The 23,964-nt window shown below is 37.7% G+C and overlaps 4 protein-coding genes and 1 long non-coding RNA gene across 6 annotated transcripts; 2 read left to right on the forward strand and 3 right to left on the reverse strand.

Annotated features, from left to right (window-relative positions):
- The first annotated feature begins 6,325 nt into the window (after positions 1-6,325).
- Positions 6,326-8,381, forward strand: LOC103330158 (uncharacterized). The gene is made up of 2 exons (XM_008232715.3): positions 6,326-6,597; positions 7,389-8,381. Exons 1-2 carry the CDS (start codon positions 6,498-6,500, stop codon positions 8,231-8,233), a joined length of 945 nt encoding a protein of 314 aa, XP_008230937.2. The 5' UTR covers positions 6,326-6,497; the 3' UTR covers positions 8,234-8,381.
- On the reverse strand, positions 8,364-11,157 carry LOC148914360 (double-stranded RNA-binding protein 1-like). 2 transcript variants are annotated; one of them, XM_089043720.1, is made up of 5 exons: positions 10,652-11,157; positions 10,052-10,182; positions 9,667-9,886; positions 9,070-9,246; positions 8,364-8,942 (listed from the first exon to the last, which is right to left on the reverse strand). In XM_089043720.1, the coding sequence occupies exons 1-5, from the start codon at positions 10,881-10,883 to the stop codon at positions 8,605-8,607; spliced, it is 1,098 nt and encodes a 365-aa protein (XP_088899846.1). In that variant the 5' UTR covers positions 10,884-11,157; the 3' UTR covers positions 8,364-8,604. The 2 variants fall into 2 exon arrangements, with proteins under 2 accessions (XP_088899846.1, XP_088899847.1); XM_089043721.1 differs by having other exon boundaries at positions 8,364-8,897; positions 10,652-11,151.
- Positions 11,158-12,285: 1,128 nt separating this feature from the next.
- LOC103330168 (protein AE7-like) lies at positions 12,286-15,036 on the forward strand. Its single transcript, XM_089043719.1, has 5 exons — positions 12,286-12,417; positions 12,623-12,723; positions 12,821-12,920; positions 14,245-14,290; positions 14,688-15,036. Exons 1-5 carry the CDS (start codon positions 12,286-12,288, stop codon positions 14,786-14,788), a joined length of 480 nt encoding a protein of 159 aa, XP_088899845.1. The 3' UTR covers positions 14,789-15,036.
- Positions 15,037-16,027: 991 nt separating this feature from the next.
- On the reverse strand, positions 16,028-16,782 carry LOC148914361 (uncharacterized). Its single transcript, XR_016123093.1, has 2 exons — positions 16,571-16,782; positions 16,028-16,486 (listed from the first exon to the last, which is right to left on the reverse strand). It is a non-coding gene; the product is annotated as an uncharacterized LOC148914361 (long non-coding RNA).
- Positions 16,783-17,688: 906 nt separating this feature from the next.
- On the reverse strand, positions 17,689-23,666 carry LOC103330179 (5-methyltetrahydropteroyltriglutamate--homocysteine methyltransferase-like). The gene is given in 13 exon segments (XM_089043710.1): positions 17,689-18,283; positions 18,561-18,577; positions 18,580-18,761; positions 18,845-19,095; positions 19,205-19,310; positions 19,403-19,569; positions 19,662-19,742; positions 20,330-20,493; positions 20,575-20,966; positions 21,056-21,183; positions 21,580-21,667; positions 21,770-22,123; positions 22,536-23,666. Coding segments are annotated over 13 exon segments (2,412 nt in total). The 5' UTR covers positions 22,649-23,666; the 3' UTR covers positions 17,689-17,914.
- Positions 23,667-23,964: the final 298 nt, after the last annotated feature.

Genomic DNA, 23,964 nt, shown 5'->3' on the forward strand with positions numbered 1-23,964 from the left:
CATGTCAATTGGCGTGCTCGTGCTCGAATTTCATCGTATTATAAAGGTTTATGGTCGAGTCAAAACGGTGCTTGGAGGGATAATTAGCATGGGTTCATAGAGCCAATGCATTTTATAGGCTTGCTACAACTCTTAGCGTGATAGGTTACATTTTTGTTTGGCGTGGCACGTGGATCGTGACTCGTGCGAGCGTGTATGACGAACTTTTGCATGCCCAAATTGGGTTTCTTCTCGGTAAGGTATAGCATTGGGCTGGGAATATATTTGGGTCTAGCCTTGGATTTTTTGGGCCTCAACAGGAAACTAAACATAAAAAGTCTTAGACAGAGATCCCTCATACTGCTAGAATTAAAGTAAGTGGTTTGGAAGTAATATTGACTTAAATTTCAAGAAATTTATCAATTAGTTTACCACTTACAATATCCAATAGTCAAAAGACATTCAATGATACTTATTTGTTGTATGAGAAAAAATATAGTGTTGGTACAATAGCTACACAAACTGCTCCAACTGTTCATTTATTTGGTTCATCTTCATTTAGCAGTGCAGCTGTTTTTGGTATGCTTGCTAGCAACGGAAAACAGAAGAGTGTAATAAGTTTTCGTACTGAAGTTTTTAAGCATTTGGATACTGTATGTGTTCACTTTATGACTGAGGAAGAAACAAATAATTTAAATATTTTGGATTGGTGGAAAGCACATGAAAAAAACTTTCCTGTGCTTTCCATTATGGCACGTGATGGACTAGCAACTCCGGTGTCCACAGTAGCTTCAGAGTCTGCTTTTAGTGTAGGTGGTTATGTGCTGGACGAAAAGAGGACGAGGCTTACTCCTCAAATATGCGAGGCACTTATGTGTTTTAAGGATTGGGAAGATGCTGATTTTCGAACTCAAAATTTTGTAGATGAAGATCTCTTATATTTTGAAGATGATAGTACAAGTTCCCTTAATGAAGAAAGTTGGTTGAGGTTGGTACGTTGTTTTTGCTGGTATGTTGATACACAAACCTATTAAGCAAACAAAACACCTACCTAGAAGATATTGTATGATGGTCTAAGTATCTCTTTTACCTCAGAAAATAATTGTTTTTTTTTATTGACTGATGCAGGAATGTGAAGTAAAAGCTAAACACCAATAACTGATCAGTGGGGTATGTTTGTTTGTTGGCAGAACAACCATCATGTTGTAATTTTGTTATTAATGCTCATAAAATTAATTGCATTGTAATATCTTAATCCTCAGGTTTCTATACTTTCATACTTGCATTGGTAAACTTGTATTCTTCACTCGTTTTTTCTATAGAAATTTGAGCTTTCAACTTCATTTCATTGTTGAAAATTTTATAAAATAATTGATGGGAATGTCGTCATTCTTTTTTGGTCAAATCAGCAAATAGTAGCAATCAAAATGTTTAATGAGATTTTCTTTGTTGGTGTCTGCTAGTATAGTGGAATATTTGATTGACTGCATATTGTACTGTAGAGATTGATATTAATACAAGATATTGTACATAATCTCTTATATTCTCCGGTATTCTTTAGCCTATGCATAACTAACTCAATGATTATTTCTATATTTAGGAGCCTTTTTTGTGTAGGAGTGTGTGTGCACACATACACTCTAAATTCAGGCTTTGCAGATGGTTTCCTATGGCAATTGATGAGGTTTAATATGCTTCAACTTTTGAGGAATCTAAGATCTCACTCTCAGGAAAATGAGATGACAAATGCTGATATTTTACCCGGTGTCCTAGATTAATTTTGTTTTCCTTTTTGTGTAATTTGGGAGGGCAGTGGTACTCTTTTTCCTTGACTGGATTTTCCTCCTTTGGGGGTTTTTTAAGGCAAGGTTTTAACGATGCCACATTTTTGCCCTCCATCCTTTCATATTGTTTGGATGTTTGATTGATTAATGTTTTCAAATAGTTCATCATTTCTTCTAATTATATTTTTTATGTTTATAATTTTGAATTATCTAGTGGGAAAAAAAATTTAAATTAAATGGGCTTGTTCTTGGACCTGAGTATGGCCCGAACATGAGCACGGGCCCGGCCCAAGCCCGACACGGCTCGTTTCAATGTGGACTTGGGCTTTGGGCCGAGTTGGGATCATTGATTTTACTAAATAGGCTAGCAAAACACGGCCTGATAAATTAAATGGGCCGGCCTGGCCAGACACGAATACATTAAAGGCACGAGTTTAAATGGGTTGGGCAAGCCCAACACGGCCCGTTTGACACCTCTATTTCCCAGGCATGATTAGAAGAATCGGCTGCATGCACTGGCAGTGGAAGAATTGCCCAACTGCTTGGCAAGAAGATTATGGTAATAGGAAAGGCCAAAAAAGTATAATTCTGGAGGTCGTTGCATCATTCGATAATTGGGTTTAGCATGCCTTTTTCGGAGTTGCTGGATCTTAAAAAGACGCCCAATGTGCTTGGTCAATCCCTGGTATCCAACAATGTCTTGAGAGGTCATTCCCCCTAAATCACGTATCAAATCAACAATACCAAATACTCGGGTGCGTACTTCCTAGTAGATGGAATTTATCCGAGGTTGACGACATTTGTCAAAACAATTCCGAATCCCTAATTGGAGAAGGAAAAAAGGTTTGCTGCCTTTCAAGAGGGTTATAGGAAAGATGTGGAAAGGTGTTTTGGTATCCTGCAAGCTCGTTGGGCAATTATTAGGGGTGCTACTCGTATGTTTGATGAAAATGTGTTTTAGAGCATTATGATGACTTGAATCATCCTCCATAACATGATTGTGGAGGATGAGTATGATTATGATGCCCCAGAGATGTTTGAACACAATCCCATGAACACAACATTGACAAGAATTTATGAACAGCATGTGAGAGCAAATGGACAACCACTGGAGCATGAACCATTGATTAGGGATGGTCGATACAAAAACCCCATGATTGACCGTTATCAGGAAATGCAATTTTCATATGTTTACGAGATACGTCAAGTTAACTTGATCGAGTACTTATTGGAGATGAAAGGTAATCACGGTGGATGAAGTCAAGTTTAATGCTTTGTTTGGAATTATGCTTTGTTTTAATTATGCTTTGTTTTGTATTTGGTTTGTAATGAATTAAGGTTTGTTTTTAATTATGCTTTGTTTTGTGTGTGGTATGTAATGAATTAAGGTTTGATTTGATGTATGAAATGTTTTTAATAAATAGCTATATTATTTAATGCTTTCTTTACAACAAATTAATACATATGGCAACTCTTTCAATACAACCTAATGGTTTTGATCATTTAACCAATCCGTGTTGCTAGGTCCATCGTCATGGAAAAGCTTTCTTCTCATAACATCCCTTCGTTTTAGCTTCCAATAGGACTTTGTTTCAGGAGACATATGGCTCGTATCCATTGCCATGATTTTCATCTATCTATCCTCCATGTCATGTTCTTGTGCCTGTTGCCTTTCAATTGCATATGCTTCATATCGTGCCTTGTTAGCTTCTTCTCTTTTCAAGTCCCTCTCAATTCTCAGTGTGCAATTCTTAGCAATTTGCTCCAAAAATTTTGCACATTCAGTGTTTGAAGTGCTCCCTCTCTCGACCTTTGCTGCATTTCTTCCAATAGGCCTCAGCTCATGTTGGATTGGTGAGTCTTGATCCATTGGAGAGTCCAATGGCGAATCGGTTGCTAGTGAATCGTGGAGCGGCGTCTTATTCAATACAACTGTCGGACCAGTGGAAATAATTTTGAATCTCGAACAATTCTTCACAACGTCCCAACATTGGTGATTGATAAAACTTTTTTTGTCGTGGCCAATGACACCGAACAACATTTGTGCTTGAATATTTTATTTAAAAAATAGAAATGCAAGAAAATAGAAATAAATAAAAAATGTGACATTAAATTGAATAAAACGGCATTTACTCGCTTTTGCCAATGCATATCTCCATTTCCTTAACTTTTTTTTAAAAAAAATCCATCTACTAGCCAATGCCATTTCCGTACGAGCCGAACCTGATATTTCACAAAATTCTACATGAATTTTTCTCCACATATGAGAGGACTTCAACTCATTGCCCATGATAGGGCAATGACCAACTTTGACCTAACACTCACATAACAAAATATCTTCTACGGTTGTCCAAATGCCTCTGGCTTTGATGGAAAGGTCATTTGTATTTTTACACAATTGGAATTTAGTAGATAAAATTTTGTGTAGAAAGTGAAAATTTTTGGAAGGAGATGAATTTGTATGAAGATTTGGTGTGGAAAGTGAATAATATTGATAGGTATTTATAGAAAAAAATTCCATATTTTTTGGATATTTTATACAAATTTTTTAGATTTTGTTTTCAATTTTTTTTAGCCAAAAAATGGACAGCCATTCGATTTTACAAGATTTTTGGATTGAAGGCTCTAGGAGAAGCCACGTGGCTTGTAGTCGTCGGTTTATGATAGCTGTGGGTCAGCATTGACGTCAGCAGCCCAAAGGCAAGGTGATGAGCCAGATCTCCCCTTGGGCTTGCCCGGCCTCGTGGATCCCAAGCCTTGCCCGAGCTGGATGTTGCGAGCTAGAGTGCTCCCCGGACCTAGGCCCCCTCCTGCCTGGGCTGGCCTTTTGCTCTGGACATGCTCTTATCACCAGTTGGCTTGGGTTCAAAACTCTGTCCCTTCCTTTAAAATACAATATTGTTGTAATTCAAAAAAAAGATATAATACATAATGTGGTCTCACTGACATTACTCTTTGCACGTATAATAAAATGTTGCAAATGTGGTTCGCCCAATACTTTCTTTTTTTTCCTTATTGTATATAGTGTAGCATAGTTTAAATATCATATTCATTTAGTATACCTACTTATTTATTTCATTTTAACTTTCCACAATAGAAATTATGACTCATTTAGTCCAACATCCACATAATTTGTGCGTCCTGCTATACGTTTTTCTCTAAATGAATGCATATCATATTTTAATTTGAGATATTTAGTTATATACCTCATTTTTAACACTAGTGTTACAGATAAATACTATACCATTTAATTTGTATAAACAAACCCCAAAAAATAAAAAATAAAACCCTACTATTGCCAGCTGTCCTATTTTTGAGTTTACTTAATACACAATTTTCAGTTTTACCCTTTTATTTTGAATGTTTTAGGTTTTTTTGTAAGGTTTGGAGGTTGGACTTGTTTTAAGAAAACTAATGACAATTTTGTAAATTATAGGAGTTCAAAACTTCTTAATTATATTGTAAATGAGCTTCGGGTGTGTTTCTAAAGTCCATTTCATGTAAGTTTTATGTTATTTTATTAATAATTTAGTCCCCTATATTGAGCATAATAGTGAAAAAACTTCCTTTTAATTTTCAATCAAAGTTAGACTATTGTTAAGTCTCAGCATACATAATTTCACAATTTTACCGTTTAATTTTTTTTTTTAAATCAAACAAGAAAACAACAATTTTGTAAGTATTAATAGCAAATTTTTCGTTATATGAAATAACAAATCTCAAAAGCCGAATAATTTGTACAATTCCTAGAGGCTCATTCCTCCGGAGAAGTAATCATTTGCATAGGCCATATGCATGAAAATCAAAGAAGCAACAATCCATAGAGCCCCAATCATCTATAACACCATCCAAAAGAGCAAATCATTTGCAAGGATTAATGATGACGTGCTACGTTCATATGCTTAGGTAACTAAAATATAGAAAATATGTAGCCTAACACATGTTCTTTTCTTTTGTGACTTTATTCTTTCTATCTTTATATAAATGAGTTTTATTTATTTATGGAAAACCTCCTCAATCATTTTGATACTCAACAAATTATCATTGAACAAAGGTAGAGGTCACACTTACATTTGTAAAACTCTCTTAACCTCAAATAACTCTACATTCATTCATGTAAATGTGAAGTTTTTGTGACGTAGCACGGAAACACGATAAATAAAAAAAGAAATTAGATTAATTTCTCCCATCCCAAATAATCTAACACACAATTGAACATGAAATTACATTTTCATTTTATTTTTAACCCTAGAGCGTGGTCAGAATTTTTACATCCAATGTGAACCCATCTTTGGGAAATCCCCATTCAATTTTTTCACCAACCATAAACATTCACAAGGAGGTAGGAAAGCCGTAAATTCAAAATCCAAGTCTCTGTCCAAGGAAGATGCTGAAATTCTAGCGAGAAAGTATTTGGAAAGAGTATATGAAAGAGACAAGGAACCTTCACTTTGCCAATGCATGAAGCCACCAATTTATGATGCGTAACCAATCAAAGCATAAGTGAACATCTTAAACAAAGAAAAGCTAGCAACCAGAAAAAGGAATAACTAAATCCAAAGAAAACACAGGGCCAGAAGGACCTCTCAGTTTCCAATCTCTTCATGCCAATGTGTGTGCTATAAATCCAACCAACCCTAGAGCTTCCATCATATCGCTCACAAGGTTTCAAACAGAAATCTAATCATACACAGAAAACAGAGAGACCACTGCAAATTAATAAGGCTAATTTAGATGGAGGGAAAGCCATTTGCTCGTGATTTCCAAGACATTGAGCCATTAGAAGAATGGGTACGAGAGCAAGCATCTGACGCTTTCCTCGTCCATCTGTCGGGTTTGTTGCTTATGAATTTCATTTTGTCATATTGATATTTTTCTATTTATTATTGTTATTTTTTCAAAACCAAGATGTTGGGCAATGTAGAATCCTCCATTGTTTTCTAACATCTTGGACGTCTCCACTTATAGCCAATTATTTAGTTTTGTATGGAGCTAGATTCACATGTTAGCAGTTCGACAGAAAATGGGGGAAAAGTAATAGGGTCAAATCCATATACTTTGCTAGGGTTTTGAATTTGGTCCGTATGCATTTTTAAAACAAGCAATCATATTCGTGTAATAAATTTACATTTGGTTGCAATCAAGGCCAAAAATCTTGAATTTGATAGGAGAAAATGTTCTTTTTATTTGGTTAAAGATTTGGATTGGACCAAGAATTTGACATTATTGTATTTCAAGGTGAATATTGTTGGATTTAAAAAATGTGAAATGTGGGTTAGGTCAGTTGACTAAGGCGACCCCTTTAGCACCCAAGTTCAATTCCGTGTAGAATATCGCTTTGTGTTAAAAAAAAAGTGATGTAACAAAGTGGTCACTTTTGCGATTCCACTCATGATTGCAACCTAAATCTTAAACATTTTTTTAATTATTATTAAAAATAATAATAATAATAATAATAATAATAATAATAATAATAATAAAAAACAGAAAATCTTAACCAAATTCTAGCCAAAGAATAACGTAACAAAAGATGACCTGTGTGTGAAGTTTTGAGTTGATTTTCTTGTTCTCTATGTTTTGGAATTGATGGAAGAATATTGGATTGGCGTTGATTTATTGTGACAGGATATAAAAAGGAGAATCTGAAGATCCAAGTAACCTCAGCTCGATACGTAAGGGTGCTTGGTGAACGCCCACTTGGTGGCAACAAATGGGAGCGCTTCCGCAAGGAATTCCCAATTCCCTCAAACTGTGATCCCAATGACATTTCTGCCAAATTTGAGAACGGCGTTCTTTCTGTCAAGCTCCCCAAAATAATAGCTCCAGTACCAAAACCCTCCACCACAGAAGCCCCAAAGCCACCCACCAAAGAAGCTCCAAAGCCACCCACCAAAGAAGCTCCAAAGCCACCCGCCACGGAAGCTCCAAAGCTTCCTAAACCCATGAGCACCGGTGGGCCGCAGCCTCAAATGACTGGTGCTAATAACCAAGAGCAGATCAAGAAAAGCAACGAAGCAACTTCACAGGGGAAAAATAGTAATTACGCGCCTCCGCAGACAACAGAAAAGGAACCAAGTAGGGTGAGTAAGAGTAGCAACCAAGTGGAAGCTGAGGCTAGCAATGCTGCTCAGAAAACAATGCACAAGGACAAGAGAGGTGATGGGTTGGACAAGATTGCCGCTAAAAACACCGAAAAACTTGATGAAGATCGTGGGAAAAAAGTTGAGGATTCAACAAAGGAGGAGCTTAGAAGAGCCATATTTGGGCATCCTGAGGACAATGCTGGTGTTGAGAAGTGCTCTTTTAGCTGTAACTATAAGCAGGTGGTGGATGGGCTGGTTATGGAGATGAAGCAGCAGCCAAGGAAAGTGGTGAAATTGGGTTTAGCATTTTTATTTGTTCTGGTACTTTGGTTCTATGCCAAGCATACAATCAAATCCATTCAGGAAATTAAACGCCAAGAACTGTAAATCTGTACTGACTGCTCATGCATGCATATGAAAAATGCATGAATTGAATAAGAGGGCTTGGCCATTGGAAGGTTATCCCTAATTCATTTACTTACATTTTCATTGTAAAATTTGATTTACCAGTTAAAAATTATTATTATGTTCTAAATGTTATTTCATGTTCGATAATTTTCCCAAAAGTAATTTTATACTAAATTGTTTCAGTCATAACTTTTAAGTTCATAAGACTAGTGCAAATGGGATCAGCATCCAGCATGAGAAGCAGATACATGCCATAAGTTTAGGGTAAACATAACTGAAAGTCCAGTTGGATATCATGGTAAAACGAGGTCTTGTCAAAGACAATATTCTGGTAACACCAGCAACTCAACTTAATTACTTTCTTCATTTGGGAACTCCAAGCTGAAAGCCACCCACTTGTCATCACTAACAGGCAGCACCGTTATGCTATTAGGGAATGCAATATCAGGAAATTGTGTGTAAACTCTAACCCTGTTGCACAGCAAGTAACTCCTCACCCCTGTACCTTTGCCTACATTTGTGACAGCAGGAAGATTGGGTTGTATAAATGCTGGAGAGGAAGGGCTTTCTTCAGTTGAAGGGAGCATCGATTCAGAGCATGAAGAAGGATTTCCGGTTTCTTTCATGTTATCCATTTCCGGTACTGCATGAAATGAATCAGAGACCTCAGCTTCGAGATTGGCGTTGGCTGATAAATCGTGTAATGTGCCCGTTTCATAAATGTTCATAAAAGTAAGAACGAAGAACATAAAGGTTTTTTGGACAAAACAACAAGGTTTTTAACATTCCTCCTAGGTATCAGATGAAGATGTCACCTTTGATATGTTTAGTACATTCCTCATACTTGATAGCTGGAGATGAAACCAATTGTTCTTCATGTATGAGATTCTTGACTGAATCAACAGTCATTCTCAAGTCAGAGCTTTGAGTGGTCTTGAGAGCACCTTCTCTCAGATGGCAGGAAGTGATCTCAGTAGCCCGGCTCAATCCACCTAAACAGAAATTAACCTTGTCAATGCACATTCATTGGCTTTCTTCCACGGAAATGTGCACAAGCAGCACATAACTCAACGAGGATACAAATATTGGCGTTGCAACAATGTGCAGCAGAGTCAAGATCACCAAACGTAACGCAAAAAATGGCTTGTGAATTAACTAAAGATTTCTCTGAGTAAGCAATGAACAGAAACCTATCCGCAATTATTCAGCTACCTAATGAAATCATTTATGTGCCTGCTGTCTGTCATGGCCTAATAAAAATTTTGGAAGACAAAACTTCATATGTAGCAGAAGAACATACAGAATCTGTTCTAATTTATTACTCATGCTCAGATTAAATGATATACAAAAGAAGCTTCCTTCCGCAAAAATCTCAAACCATATCAGAAGAGGAAGAATACTAACTAACTTACGCTCTTTTAAAGCAATGTAGGCAACTTCTGCAGCATTCAGCTCTGCCTGTTTCTTGGATGTCCCTGCTTTCCCACAGAATTCCTCTCCTTCAACTTCCACAGTGGAGGAGAATGTTGGCAAGTGAGATGCACCGGATCTCGCAGTTTTATATGCTGGCATGTAAAAGCCTTCTCTCTGAGCCAACTCCTGTAAGAGATTCTTGTAATGACCAGATTCAACCTGCACAAGGACATAAAGAAATTAACTCTGTACTCTATTAAATGAATAAATTCATATCTAGGATGTCGCGTAAAATGAACACACGCATCACCATAAGATATTGTTCATTTTTGCAACCACCAAAAAGCGAGAGCAAAATAACAAGAACTAGTTAAGTGAACTTGCACTGGTTTGGGCACCGTCTTGTGACGATGACATTGAAACAGCGTTCGCAGCAGCATGCTCTGGCCCCTTCAAAGTGTTGAAGAACTCTGGGCTCTCAATAGTATGCTCATCAGCTGTAACAGTAGGCTCAACTACAAGAGGCGGTCATTGATGATAAAGAAAATCAGTTGTATATCGGAAAGGCCTATGAAATATTCAATCCATTTAAACTATAGATTAAGTTTGCCAAGTTGAAATGTGCTTCATTCCTATGAACTTCATATAACTATATCTGATTTAAATCTTTCCCTTTTTGTGATAGTGAAGTGAGTGATATGACAACATGACAACACTAGCCTCATGCAAGTTAAGAGTTTCCAAATAGATGCAGAGCAATATTTTTCTCACTTAATAATCTGTGGGAAAAAATATTCATTCTTTTAAGGCAATTAGTTTGTTCATCAGTAGAATGGATCACATATATGCAGCCTATTTTAAAATATAATCGGTCGGGCTAAAAGTACAAGTGCCGTGAAGCATACAAGAACAGTACTAGATTGGAAGAAAAGAAACTAAGAAAGAGATCAAATGGAAGCCAGATGAGAAATATAAAAAACATACCAGAAGGAAAAGAAGAAGGTGAAGAGGTGAAGTGGAGGAAAGCGAACATGGCGGCTTGGTTCTGCGCTTGTTTGGAAGATTTGCACACAACGGGCGAGTCAAAGGAGAAGCCATTTACAGATACAGAGGCCTTGAAGGCAGGGTTGTGATCCGGTCCATCCTTCATGGCCGTGTATCTTGGCAACCCCCACTTCTTCCCATGGCACAGCTCCTGCAGCTTACTCTTGTACATTATATTAATTCTAACTAATTTCTTCCTCTTTCTCTAAAACAAAACTGATCCGAGACGATGAACTCTGAAGGGGAAGAGCTGAAGAATTAGTAGTGTTGGCTTGAGGAAGGGAACTCATCTTTGTGGTTTGTTTTCTAAAGGCAACATGCAATGCTTCCCGCGTGAATTTTTGGAGGAAGATTTGCCAATTAGGTGCATTCATTTGGTGTGGAGGCAGCAAAACTAAGGCAAATGATCATTATCTCTGCATGTTAAAAGCATGAGGGGATTAGTAACCAAAAAAAGCATCATCTAATGTGTATCTAATATGATACGTTTGAAGGCAGAGATAATATGATTAGTTCGATTGTATGTATCTAATATGATAATATAATTTGTTGTTGATATAGTGAAGTTTATTGGCAAATACAATTACGAAAAATATTCACAAAAACTGTTATACCATGTTTGGTGACTTGGATTGAACTGAATTATAAGGTAGAATTGGATTGGATTAGATTACATTGGATTGGAAATGATAATAATAATCCAATGATCTGTTTGGTATTGCACGTGATTAAAGGGTTGGATTTAATGAAATGTGCAATTACACGTCTTAGTAGGATTAGACATAATCTAAACCAACTTAATCCAAACATATTGGTTTTGTAGAATTAGACATAATCCAATTTATGTTATTTTTAGGCCCACCAAACATTTGATTATGAATCCTATCCAACTATATAATCCATCACACCAAACGAATAATGTAACAACAGCGTTACGAGTACCAACTTATTTATCAACATATTGATAACAACATATAAAACCTGGTTACATATGGTGAAAACGTAGGCTAGTATTTTGGTAGAAATTAAATGGACTTTAACAGAGCCAACTTCCCATGAGGAAACGCGTGTCAAAATCACGACGAGGAACATGGTAGGTGCAGGCTTTTTGGTTTAGGGTTTAGGGACAGCAGAGTTTTACTCTTTCGATAACCCCTCTCTCTCCTCTCACGCCATCATATTTTCTCCCAACAACCCCTGCTATTCGGTTTGCTTAAAAACCGAACCCATCAATTACCGCTCGATTACGTCTCTTCAAAGTTCAAACCATTAGCTTCTGCAATTTGACAGCCTGAAGAAAGAGAAGATCACAAAAAGAGGTCAGAATTCTTTCTGGGTTGCCTTTCTCATATTATTTTCGTGAAACTTTTTCTTTCAATCTTGTCTAGAATATGATAAATAAATTGAATTCTCAGCAATCTGAATCTCTGATAAACCTGCATCTGCATATTGGGAATTTTTTATTCTTGAATATTTCAGCCGTCTCATATCCAAGTTTTGTTCTTCACAAGTTGGTGTATTTTTGTTTCTAATTTTGTTACTTAATTTGTTCTCTCTGTTTTTCTGAAGGAAAAATGGTGTCTGAGCTAATAAATGCTAATCCGGTCATCTACGAAAAGAAAGAGCGTCGGGTTCGCAGTGTCCCAACTGCTGCTGCCGATGAATATGCTGTTGAACGCATTGACCAACAAGAAATTTTTGATATCCTTTCTGTATGATTACATGTATGCTTGTAATCTTATATGTACATGAAGCATCTGTGCATATTCTGATGCTTTTATCAATGCATATTAGACTCTTGATGAACTTAATTACTATAGCTTAACCTTGTGAGTTTGGTTTCAAAGTAATTTTGTATTTCGTCTTGTATGCCGAGAAGAATTTGGTCTTTCTTAACAATTGTTACATCACATTAGAGATATAAAAGACCCGGAACACCCTTACTCATTGGAGGAGCTCAAAGTAATTACAGAAGATGCAATTGAAGTAGACGATGGTCGTGGTTACATCAGGTAGACAAATCTTTATATACTCATTTAAACAGTTTTTCCTAATTCAGTTTGGGTTTTAAACTCTGTTGATTGAATAAATGATAATTGTTTTCTTCAGGGTCACATTTACTCCTACCGTCGAACATTGTAGTATGGCAACGGTTATTGGTCTTTGCTTACGCGTTAAACTCTTAAGGAGCCTGCCTTCTCGTTACAAGGTATGACCTTTATTTTCTTGTGATTGTCTTTGTCTTACAACATTCTTTATGTACCATTTAATATAGGTGAAAATGGGAGTGAATTTTGTGATTGCATAAAAACTGTTTGAATAAACTGTTTGTACCATTTATTACTAGAATTTTGTTATGACTTTATAAGAAATAAACTGTTTGAACATACTTGCAAAGTGTCATGCACCATTTCTGAAGGTGTGTGAATTTAGTGTGGAAGCAGGGAACATTCCAAGATATTCTGCTCCACAACAGTAAAATATTTTGATGAACAAAGCCTGTGCTGTTATTTTGCTATTTTCTGTCTTGATGCTAGACTGGCTAACAAACCTCCTAGGTTACTACATATAGCTCAAATAAATAACAATGGTAGAAAAAATATTGGAGATAGAGACTCTGGATATGGTTGATTGAATTCAAGGTCAATATACAATGAAGCAAAGTATGTTTTAATTAATCAGTAGAAGTTGGAAGAACTGTATAGGTTCTCAAATTTTGTGGAGAGTCATCAACAATTCCATTACATCTTTCTTATTTACTTCGTGAAGTTTGCTAAGATCTTGTAAAAGCATTATTCGTATAGTTAGTCACTTAAGTAAATGATCCATTAATGGCATCTTGGAGATAGCTTTGGTAAAAAGCATGGAGTGTTAGAAGTGATAATTGCTAGATGTAGCAGCTGTATCTTCTGATCAGTCCACACTCCACATACAAGTCGGTGTGCTTTTTGTGATGCCATTCAGAGAGAATTCTTTTGCTAATCATTTTGTTCCAAATATTGGCAACGTGTATCATCTTAAATCTTCTCACTCTGTATTGTCTGCCACCTGTGATGCGCGACCATTTATTGATATGTTACTTAGTTCTTTCTGCTTTCCACTACATTGCTTGATGTACTGCTAAAATTTGTACTATACTAGAGTCAACATCTGAGTTTCCCTTGTAACACACCCACCCCCCGCCCAGCTCCAACCCAACTAGCATGGGACACATGGAATCCCATGTGAATCACCAAGTACCACCTTTGTAAAGGCTAAATATGATAGACGGCATGGCAAATGTCAGGTCCCAATCCCTCCCCTCCTTTTTCTAGATATCTTTTTTGTTAGTTGTCTATGGTGCATCTAATTGATTGTTGAATTCTTTATTATTTTTTGGTGGCATTGTCTGATGTACTGGTTGAAGTCTCAGCTATTCAAAAGCAAATGCAGAAGTTCTGTTTCTGAAAGCATGATGCAAAAATAATTATTAATTTTGCGAATAGCCAATGCAAACAAAATGGTCATGGAATTTTTTTTTTTCGTGTGGTTAGGTGGATATTAGGGTGGCACCAGGATCTCATGCAACTGAAGCTGCCGGTACTCTCTCTCTCTCTCTCTTCTGTTTCTTGGGGGTTTTCTGCCATGTGGATGGGGCTTTGGAAAATCACACGACTCATGATTCGTTCATATGATTCTCAGCAATTCACAATATAGTTTATAGCCAGGCATTCCATCTAGCTTGCCTGCAAAGGTTTCCAACATCTGTTAAAAATCATTTCTCCGACTTATTTTAACTTTTTGCTAATAGAGAAAGTGAAGTCAGTCCTACCTTTCATCTTGGTGATAGCTTCTAGCACACAAAGACTGGACGATTTGAAGCATCTATTGGACTACGGGACCTTAACATGTTGTAGCAAATATGTGACCTGAGCTTAGTATAAATTTCATAAATTCTCATCTAACATTTGTACTTTTATTTTTCTACCGTGTGCAGTTAATAAGCAATTGAATGATAAGGAACGGGTGGCAGCGGCACTGGAAAACACAAACCTTTTGGATATGGTTGATGAATGCATTTCTCCTTCATATGAGTGAATATGTGGACTAATTCTAATCGACTGATCCAGTCATCAGTATAATACTTTTCTTCCATGTTATTTATGCATTTGGTTGCCACTTCTGCTTTTCTTATTTGAGTGGCCAGTTAGATGGGAATGATAGATTAAAGAAATGATGTCCATTGCTCAAAATTGTGAGCAGTTGATCCTTGTCATATGAAATTTGTGTTGTAATACCACAGAATAGCATTAGTTTATGTGATATGATTTAATTTAATTATCAAACTATTGTATATTTAGGGTTTAATAAATTTTTGTTGGTTGAAGAAAAACTTAACTCGGGGGGAGGAGTAAGAAGAGAGAGGGATGAGATAGAAATGGAGAAATTAGAGATCATTTTCAATTGGTTTTTGTTTCCAAGGGCATCTAATTATTTTCCCCATATTGAGCACCGTTAATGTCTAAAATCCTAGAGGAAATCTAAATCCTAAGCCATATAGTTTTTACATCCTAAGTCAGCAACTGACTAGGGAAAAAAAAACTTGTCTATGTCATGTTTCTTACACCTTTATCTCTATCTTTATCACCACGTGGCTCATGATGGATAATAAAGGGGTATGAAACTTGTTACATGGAAGGTTTACTCAAAAGTGAGGGCTGCAGCTGGCTTGACGGAGCAAAAAAATGAACACGAAATCAACCTACTTCTAGCAGCACAAGGCACCAGCGAACCTAACTCAATTGATATATTTTCTTGAGTTGAGAGGCAAAGCTTCCCTTGATGCATTGGAAAGTTTAGGGGCCCTAAAATTGATTGTCTTGGGATACCAATCGCACAAATGGAGTGAAATGATTTGCAAATCTGTGATTAGTTTGTTACGTAGGGGATTTGGAGGAATGGACAGTGGAAGAAAGGGCAATGATGAAGCTGAAGCCCTCAAACAAATCCTTATAACCTAAATTAACTGTTCGAAGCACACTATATTGCAATGTCAAAAAATAAACTGGCCTAGCACCAAAAATAAGAAGAAGAAAAAATGACAGGCCACACAACACCTAAATAACTGTTCAAAGTATGGCTGTTGTTTACATTTTGATTTAATAAAATCATACCGTAAGATGAATTTTTGTTCTGCAATATGCTCCGAGATCATTACAAAAAAGTGGGGCAGAAAGAGAGCTAATTGCTTTTACTTCATAACGTTACAGGTTTTTCCTGCAATCTAAAACATAAAGGAGAAGCAAAATACACAAGGGCTGATAGGAGATTTGAAGATAATAAAGCCAAGGTAAAATTGTAACAATAGTACTTGGACTAAGAACAAACTCTACTTTTCGTCCCTTATATTGTTAAATTATTACGGTGGTACTTTAATTATGCCTCCACTTTCAGAAATCGTCGTTTCCGTCATCTCACAACTTTTCTGTGAAAAATGATGACATGGCAATGACAAGCCCTACTTGGTATGGGTAAAAATGTCTTTTCACACAATTTTTTTTAAAAATGAATCAAAATCTCTCTCTCCAGCCCCAATTCCCCCCCACCCCAGCAACACCAATTCTTCTCTTCTTTTAATTTATAGTTCCCCTTCCTTTAACTGCAATGCAGTTTGCATTGCCCAGCTTTCTAGTGGCATAGGAACTGTTAAGCTTCAGGGGATGCATAACTAAATTATGCTCAGCATCTCCAGTTGCAACTCTAACCTCTTCATCTGTCCAGCAATGCTTCAATTATCTGAAAATGAAAACATTCAAGGCAACATAAGACATATATTTCTCACCCGTATTTCTTCTCCCCCTCACCAATTTCTTCACCCACCCAAATTTCTTCCCAGCCCCAAATTTCTTTGCTGACAAAAAAGAATGGCCTCTCTAATTCTTCATCAGCCAAGCATGACTTAGCTAGGTACATGAAATTGAAACCTGTATGAGGAGCGATCTTCAGTGCAGCAAAAAACCCAAAAGTGATGGAAAGCGATCCATCCTCCCACTAAGAGCCATTCCACCCATGCCACAGAGCCTCGGGCTGGGGGAAAAAAAAAGAAAATTTCATTTCCAGCGATGAGCCCAAGCCCGGGCAACATGTGGGTCCTACCATGTTGGGCTGGCCAAAAGGCTAGTTCAGCCCGAGGTCCAGCGAGTGATGATGTCATCACTGACGCCAGGCTGGCGTCAGCCCACTAATGTGATTTTTTTGTTGCAATGTGGTGTCGTCTCTTCTCGATCGATTTTTCCTCCAATCCAACAGAATTTTTTTGCAATAAAATATTGAAATTTTTTAAAAAACCCAAAAATTAATGAATTTTTTTCTATAAATACCAGCCAATTTTTTTTTTAAATTTATCTGAAATTTGAAATTGAAAATTTTATCCAATTATGATATATGAATAGTATTGACACGTAGGAACCTGGAAATCTTATCCGAAAATATTATCCAAATTAATTATTGAGGTAAAAAAATTTGTGAAAAAAACAAAAAAATGAATAGTAATTGCCCTTAGCTATGGAAACACAAAATATTATTTGTAAGGGCAACCACTATTCGCGTGAATAGTGGCTGCCCTAGCTCCCCTCTTGCCATAGCCAAGGGCAAATGAGTGGAGTTGCTCTAAGGAGACGGACAATGCAAGCGGCCCACCTAGATACCCATCAACCCTCTGCTTCTCTATTTTGACCAAATATGGGGTGGAGGATGGGGGTTGGGGTTGCGAACTACAGTAGATGGTGGTTGTGAAATAGGTTTGAGGGTTGGAGCTTGCAAGTGGTAGTCATGGGGAAGAAGAAATCGTCGAGGGAAGAGGGAGAGCGCACAAGAGGGTCGGGAAGAGAGAGAGAGAGAGAGAGGAAAAAAAATATTATGAATTTCCCAATTTGCCCTTAATTTTGACAGAAAATTTAACCAAGTTAACAGAAAGACCAATGATGCGACATGAGATCTAATTAAAACACCACTGTGACAATTTAGCAATATGAGGGACGAAAAGTAAAGTTTGGTCATAGTCCAGGGACCGTTGCTACAATTTTGCCTAAAGCCAAAAAAGCATGTACAAAAACTACTACTAGGCTATCACCTACCCTAATGAAAATATATAGCAAAGCAATTCCAACAACAAAATTTCCTTTCCCCAAGATAAGACCATATCGGTCCTAAGCTCACTGGTCATCAGTCTGAACGCCTCAACATCTGCCGATTGTATTTGGCAGCAGCAACCATGTTGCTGAGGGCAGGCTGGACTTCAGAGTATTTGCGTGTCTTGAGACCACAGTCTGGGTTAACCCAGACCATGTTGTTCTCAAGGACCTTAATGATATTCTTAATTTTGACACAAAGTTCAGTATCAGACGGGATCCTGGGTGAGTGGACATCGTAGACACCAGGACCAATGCCAGAACCAAACTTCAGTCCCTCAGGGAGGACTGAGAGCAGCTTCTCATCTGATTTGGAGTTCTCGATGGTGATAACATCCGCATCCATGTCAATGATCGAGTGAATGATGTCATTGAAATTTGAGTAGCACATGTGGGTGTGGATCTGTCCAAAACAAGAATTTAGCATTATACTAACGTTTTGATAAAGTTGGCCAATTCATACTATTAATTTGTATTCAGTATATGAGTTTCTGGAAACCATCTCTTTGTATCCGTTAGACAGCCTCGTTAATTCCATTTTATAAATGAATTTTTTATACTGTCAATTGACACATGTTTAGTCAAAGTACTTAAAAGATCTAGCACTGAAGTGAAACAAAAAATGATCTGACACTGCTGACTTATAGACCGGACCAAATGGTAGAGAAGTGAAAAGGAACCTGGGTAGTATCCCGAACCCGCAGTTCGTTATCCTGAAGGAGTGAACAGCCCAACCTAGATAGAGAGCCTGCTCAGCCTTCCTCAAAGGCAAACCCTCTCTTAGAGCAGGCTCATCAATCTGGATTATGGTAATGCCCGCTTTCTCAAGATCCTCAACCTCGTCCTTGATGGCCAAAGCAATCTGATAGCAGGTCTTAAATCTGAAAGCAGGCAGATACCTTGTTTAAAAGCTAGAAAAGAATAACCAAAAAAGATCAGGAAATTGGTATGCTTGTATTCTTACCTGGGCTGGTCATTTCTCACAAAGGACCAGTTCAGAATGGTAACAGGTCCAGTGAGCATGCCCTTAATAGGTCTCTTCGTCATCCCTTGAGCTAGTGAAGACCAGAAGACTGTCATGGGCTTGGGGCGGCTCACGTCACCATAGATGATAGGTGGCTTGACACAGCGGGAACCATAAGATTGGACCCACCCATTGGAAGTGAAGGCAAATCCAGATAATTGCTCCCCAAAGTACTCAACCATGTCATTCCTCTGGGTTGGCAATATATTGACAAATATAATCAGGAATCATAAACCCTCTTTGTACAACAAAAGCATGGCCTAGTTGAACGAACAAGCATTCTATCTATTGAAAGCTCACCTCGGGCTCTCCATGTACCAACACATCAATGTCCAGCTCTTCCTGGAGCTTGACAATTTTGTTTATTTCCTCCTCCATTGCATTGACATAATCTTCCTCAGAGATTCTAGGAAGATGAAGAGAGCACTTTAATATTTGCAGTAAAAAGAATGAACAGAATTCTGAGGTCAACACAACTTTCAGAACAAGAATGCTCACTTCTTATCCTTGAATTCCCGGCGCACTCTTCTTACATCTATTGTTTGAGGGAAAGATCCAATGGTGGTTGTTGGAAGAATGGGAAGGTTCAGCTTCTTTTGCTGAGCATCTAACCTTGCAGTCACATTTGTAGCCCGACGGAGGTCAGAGCCCTTCAGTGCAGCAGCCTATGCAAGAAAGAATGATAACCCCATAAGTGCAAAATAATCACTTACAGGTCACTTTAAAACAGATAAACATAAAAAACCGAAAAACTTACAGCCTTCTGGACAGCCTCATTCGTCACATTAGGGGAGGATTTTCTTGATGCTTGAGCTGCGGCATTGGTGGAGAAAAATGCCTGGAAATGATTAGGTTGTGAGAAGTTCAAAAGTACTACAAATGAAAAGATCCTCAAAGTAAGAAAGCTTTAAAGAATTACAGAAAGTTTCCAGTCCCAAATAACACATCTAGTAGGAGATAAATTAAATATGCAGTAATTCACCTGCTTCTATAAATAACAATGTCCACAGCACTGCATAGCATAGTCTTAAGTAAAAAAGGGGGAAGAGAGAGAGAGAGAGAGAGATAGCATAGGGAGGACATCAAGATGATCAAGTAAAGTTAATGACTATGTCAATGCAATCAGAAACATTCAGTACCGAAAGATCAAAACAGTATTTTTTGCACTGTTCAGCGCTCTGAAAGACTCATTTGTTTACATGCTTCATGCATAATATCCCTCCAATATGAAAAATCGTTAAATGGAATGCTCAAATATCTTAGGACTGTCTAAATGATAATCAGAAGGTACATAAGATTTTATTTTATTTTTTTTTAAAAAAATATTAAAAACCATTATCAAATGTAGAAGTTTTAGATTTATAATATTTTTTTATGCCTAAAATTTAAAAAAACAAGAATAAATAAAGACTAAAAATTAAATACCTCATCCTTGTGTCCGGACAATGCCTTAGCCAAGGCATTTACTTCAACAACTTTTTGGGCTGCAAATGCAAGCCATGATTTAACCTCTTTATCCAACTCAGTCTCATTCACTATATCAACTGCAGTGTGTAGAAGAGAGCAGGATGTGGAGACAACGATCTTGTCTGCAGAAAAACATATTATATTAGATAAAATTACTTACAGCAAACTGAATACATCCATCACTTAATCACTGATCAATAAACCTTTTCCAACAATGCCCTCAAGAGCTTGCAGGGTACGGAGGGAAGATGCAAGATCGTTGGCCCATATATTCCTTCCATCAACCACTCCAGCAAAAAGGTGTTTTCCAGAAGGAAATCCATCGTTAATTAAATCAAGGGTCTTTTCTCCACGAATTAGGTCAAACCCATAACCGGTAACACCCTTCAAAGAGGTAAGTGTCTTGTATGCCTCGGCAGTAACATCAGCAAAGTACGTCTCAATCAGAACATTTAAACCAGATAAAGATGACTCTAGCTCTGAGTAGGCATGAGCAAATGCCTGCAATTGGTTAGCATCAAGATCCCAAACAAGGGTGGGCTCATCAAACTGGATCCAGGTAGCACCAGCTGCCTTAAGTTCTGCCACAACCTCCCTGTATGGTTTTGATCATCATTAGAGATATTACAAACACAACTAATATAAAAACATATAAAAGTCTATGAAATAGGGAAAGTCAGTTACTTGTAAACTGGAAGAATATAGCGAAGTAGGGATAGAGGGGGAAAGGATTGTTCAGTACCCCTTGCTGGTTTTGATAGCAACAAGTAGGATACAGGTCCTATAAGGACGGGAACAGTATCCAATCCAAGCTGCATTGTATCAAAATATGAATGAATCAACAATTCATACAAATATGGGACATTAAATTGAAAACTAAAAAGGAATTAAGTTAGATGCAGAAAAGTGGGCTAATTCTTTCATAACAAACTATTTAAAATAAAATTACAAAAACTTTGGCATCTCCTTTCAAGGCGATATGATAAAAATACACGAAATAAGAAGTCATAGTACTTAAAATGAGATGTTATTCTCAAATCACACGGCAACATGATAAAGTTATAGACCATAAAGTGTGAGATAGCCCTTAAACAGACTATTCATGGCATTTACGATTCATTAATTTTACTTGGATCCATTTCAATTTATTTAAATATTAACATGTACTTGGAACAAAAGACAAGATCTTAAAATTGAGGAAGACTTACAGCTTTGGCCTCCTTGAATTCATCCACTGCCTTGTGAGAGGCGTAAGAGAACCTAATATGTGGCCCCAATTCAGGGACAATGTAATGGCTGCAGAAAAGGATGTGCCATAGGTGTTCCATTAAGACAATTTTACAAACACAAACCAAACTCATTGAAATACTTGAAACATGAGCTGCATATTTCACTTACTAGTTGGTGTCAAACCACTTGGTCATTTCCATAGCAGGAACATGTGCATTCCCTCTAGCCATTGAAAAGTAGGTCTCCAAGCCAACCTCGCTGCTTTTCCAACCATATCTAGGAGGTACAGCCCCAAGCATGGCTGTCGTGTCTAACATCTGATCATAGTATGAGAAGGTGTTGCTTGGGATATACTTAATACCAGCATCAGCCAGCTGCTTCCAGATGCATGACCTAAGACCTGCAGCCACGTTTTGCAATTCCTCAGCACTACTCTTCCCATCCCAGAAAGATTCCAAGGCAAACTTGAGCTCTCTCTTCGGTCCTATGCGGGGAAGACCAACAATGTGGGATGCCATTGCTCTGTTCCACCATACACATAGGTCACAAAACAAAGTTAAAAACTAACCTATTTGTCTTATAAAAACAAAAACAAAAAGAGTCAAACAGACCCAAGTGCATAGGTTCCTATCAAGTCTACTCGAACAACATAAGTCAAAAGAGAAATACTAACAAATAAAGCAGTTACAAACCATCCATTAAAACAACAAACTTCCACGGCACGGCCTTGTTCATTAATTTGCTAAACAAACCCACCATTCAGTTGGAAACATAAGATAATAAAAGAATGAAAACCCATCAAAACAATACAGAACAAACTATGAAATGAGACAGCACATATAGAAAGTGAGAAATGAAAACCCATTAAAGAAAAGCAACAACCTCTGAATTGAATGAAAGTATGAGTGAGAAGGAGACGAGGAGAGGGTAATACCTGGTACTATGGAACTTGAAGTGGTGGGTAAAGCGAAGAAGAGTGGGACGTTTAGCTGAGAAACAGAGAGACCCATAACAAGGCCCAAAAGTAATTGATGAAACTTGCTTCATTTATATTTGAAGCTACTTCCTGTTCTTCCTCACTCTCTCTCAATATTCTCTTTCCCAACTTTGCAATTAGACTCAAACTACCTATGGATTATGTAAGGATGATGGGCTGTAGCTTTTTTCACAGCCACCCTGATTCAAGATATTTATTTGGCCTCATAGAGCATGTAGCTTCTCAAGTCTTCAGCTATCCCTTTCCCACCACCTCCCCGCCCAAAAAACCACCCCACCCGCCCAAAACACAGCCCAGCCCCTGCCTCTCTCTCTCTCTCTTTCTCTCTCTCTCTCTCTATGTTACTCCTCTATTTCTCATAGGCAAAAGGTTACTTTTGGTCCTGTAGTTTTACCACTGTAACTCCCATTAGTTCTTGAGGGGTATTTCCGTCCAAAGACAAATGATGGAAAAAATAATAATTCAAAAGAGAAAAAAAGGAGGCATTCAGTGCAGCCCAAACCAGGGGAAGCTGTTGGTTGAGGTAGGAGGGCGGAGATGGTGACCTTGGAACGAGACCCAAGCGCGAGACCTAGACGATATGGGAGAAGAGAGAGGCAGAGAAGGGGGAGGCAGGCGAAGAGGAGGCGTTCGAGCACTAGAACGATCGAAGGGTTCTCAATTTGAATCTACTTGAACTGGAGCGAGACCCAGACGCCAATGAGGAAATTGGTCTCGACGCAGAGGAAGGCGGCGAGGGCTGCGAGGCTTTTGATTCACATTTCAACCAGTACTTAGCTCATGGTTTTTGTTTTGATGAATCAAGGTTTTTAATGGAGGGCACTGATGAAACTGGTAGTGTCAAGCAACGACCCAATTCAACAGTTGGCTCATCATCATTTTCAGTTCCTAAACCAAACAGCAATTTAGAGATACCATTCAGCTCATGTTGGGCTGGTGATTTCCTTCCCATTGTAGAGGCCACATGCGCTCCAACAGTGATGTCCCATTAGGATTCTCAGGTGGGGGGATACAGCTAAGGCTAGGGTTTGGGATCAAAGGGGATGAATCTCTCTCTCTTTTATTATTATTATTTTTTCCATCCTTTGTCTTTGGACTGAAATGCCCCTCAACAACTAACAGGAGAGTCTATTTTGACAGAAATAAGAATTTATTCTTGAATTGCTTAAATTAAAAACACATGACAAAATTGATCAAATTGAAATGACATTGACCAAAATGATAAAAGTGGCAAACTACAAGAACCAAAAGTGACTTTTTATCTTTCTCATATATGGGTGTGATTGAAAAAAAAAAATCAAGACTTTTTGTGTCCCTCTATTTCTCATATTGGTAACGAAGGGCAGAGAGGCAATGGGTGTATTTC

This window comes from Prunus mume, unplaced genomic scaffold, assembly GCF_029339155.1.
Source record: "Prunus mume cultivar Tortuosa unplaced genomic scaffold, ASM2933915v1 scaffold18, whole genome shotgun sequence".
Classification (NCBI taxonomy): Eukaryota; Viridiplantae; Streptophyta; class Magnoliopsida; order Rosales; family Rosaceae; genus Prunus; species Prunus mume.

Excerpts from the sequence above, each read along its gene's own strand:
- LOC103330158 (XM_008232715.3), top strand. The coding sequence starts at position 6,498 with ATGGAGGGAAAGCCATTTGCTCGTGATTTCCAAGACATTGAGCCATTA. Across the intron at positions 6,598-7,388 it reads TTTCCTCGTCCATCTGTCGG|GATATAAAAAGGAGAATCTG; the intron begins GTTTGTTGCTTA and ends TTATTGTGACAG.
- LOC148914360 (XM_089043720.1), bottom strand. The coding sequence starts at position 10,883 with ATGTACAAGAGTAAGCTGCAGGAGCTGTGCCATGGGAAGAAGTGGGGG. Across the intron at positions 10,183-10,651 it reads ACCTTCTTCTTTTCCTTCTG|TTGAGCCTACTGTTACAGCT; the intron begins GTATGTTTTTTA and ends CGCCTCTTGTAG. Across the intron at positions 9,887-10,051 it reads AAGACGGTGCCCAAACCAGT|GTTGAATCTGGTCATTACAA; the intron begins GCAAGTTCACTT and ends GTCCTTGTGCAG.
- LOC103330168 (XM_089043719.1), top strand. The coding sequence starts at position 12,286 with ATGGTGTCTGAGCTAATAAATGCTAATCCGGTCATCTACGAAAAGAAA. Across the intron at positions 12,418-12,622 it reads AACAAGAAATTTTTGATATC|ATTAGAGATATAAAAGACCC; the intron begins CTTTCTGTATGA and ends TTGTTACATCAC. Across the intron at positions 14,291-14,687 it reads TCATGCAACTGAAGCTGCCG|TTAATAAGCAATTGAATGAT; the intron begins GTACTCTCTCTC and ends TACCGTGTGCAG.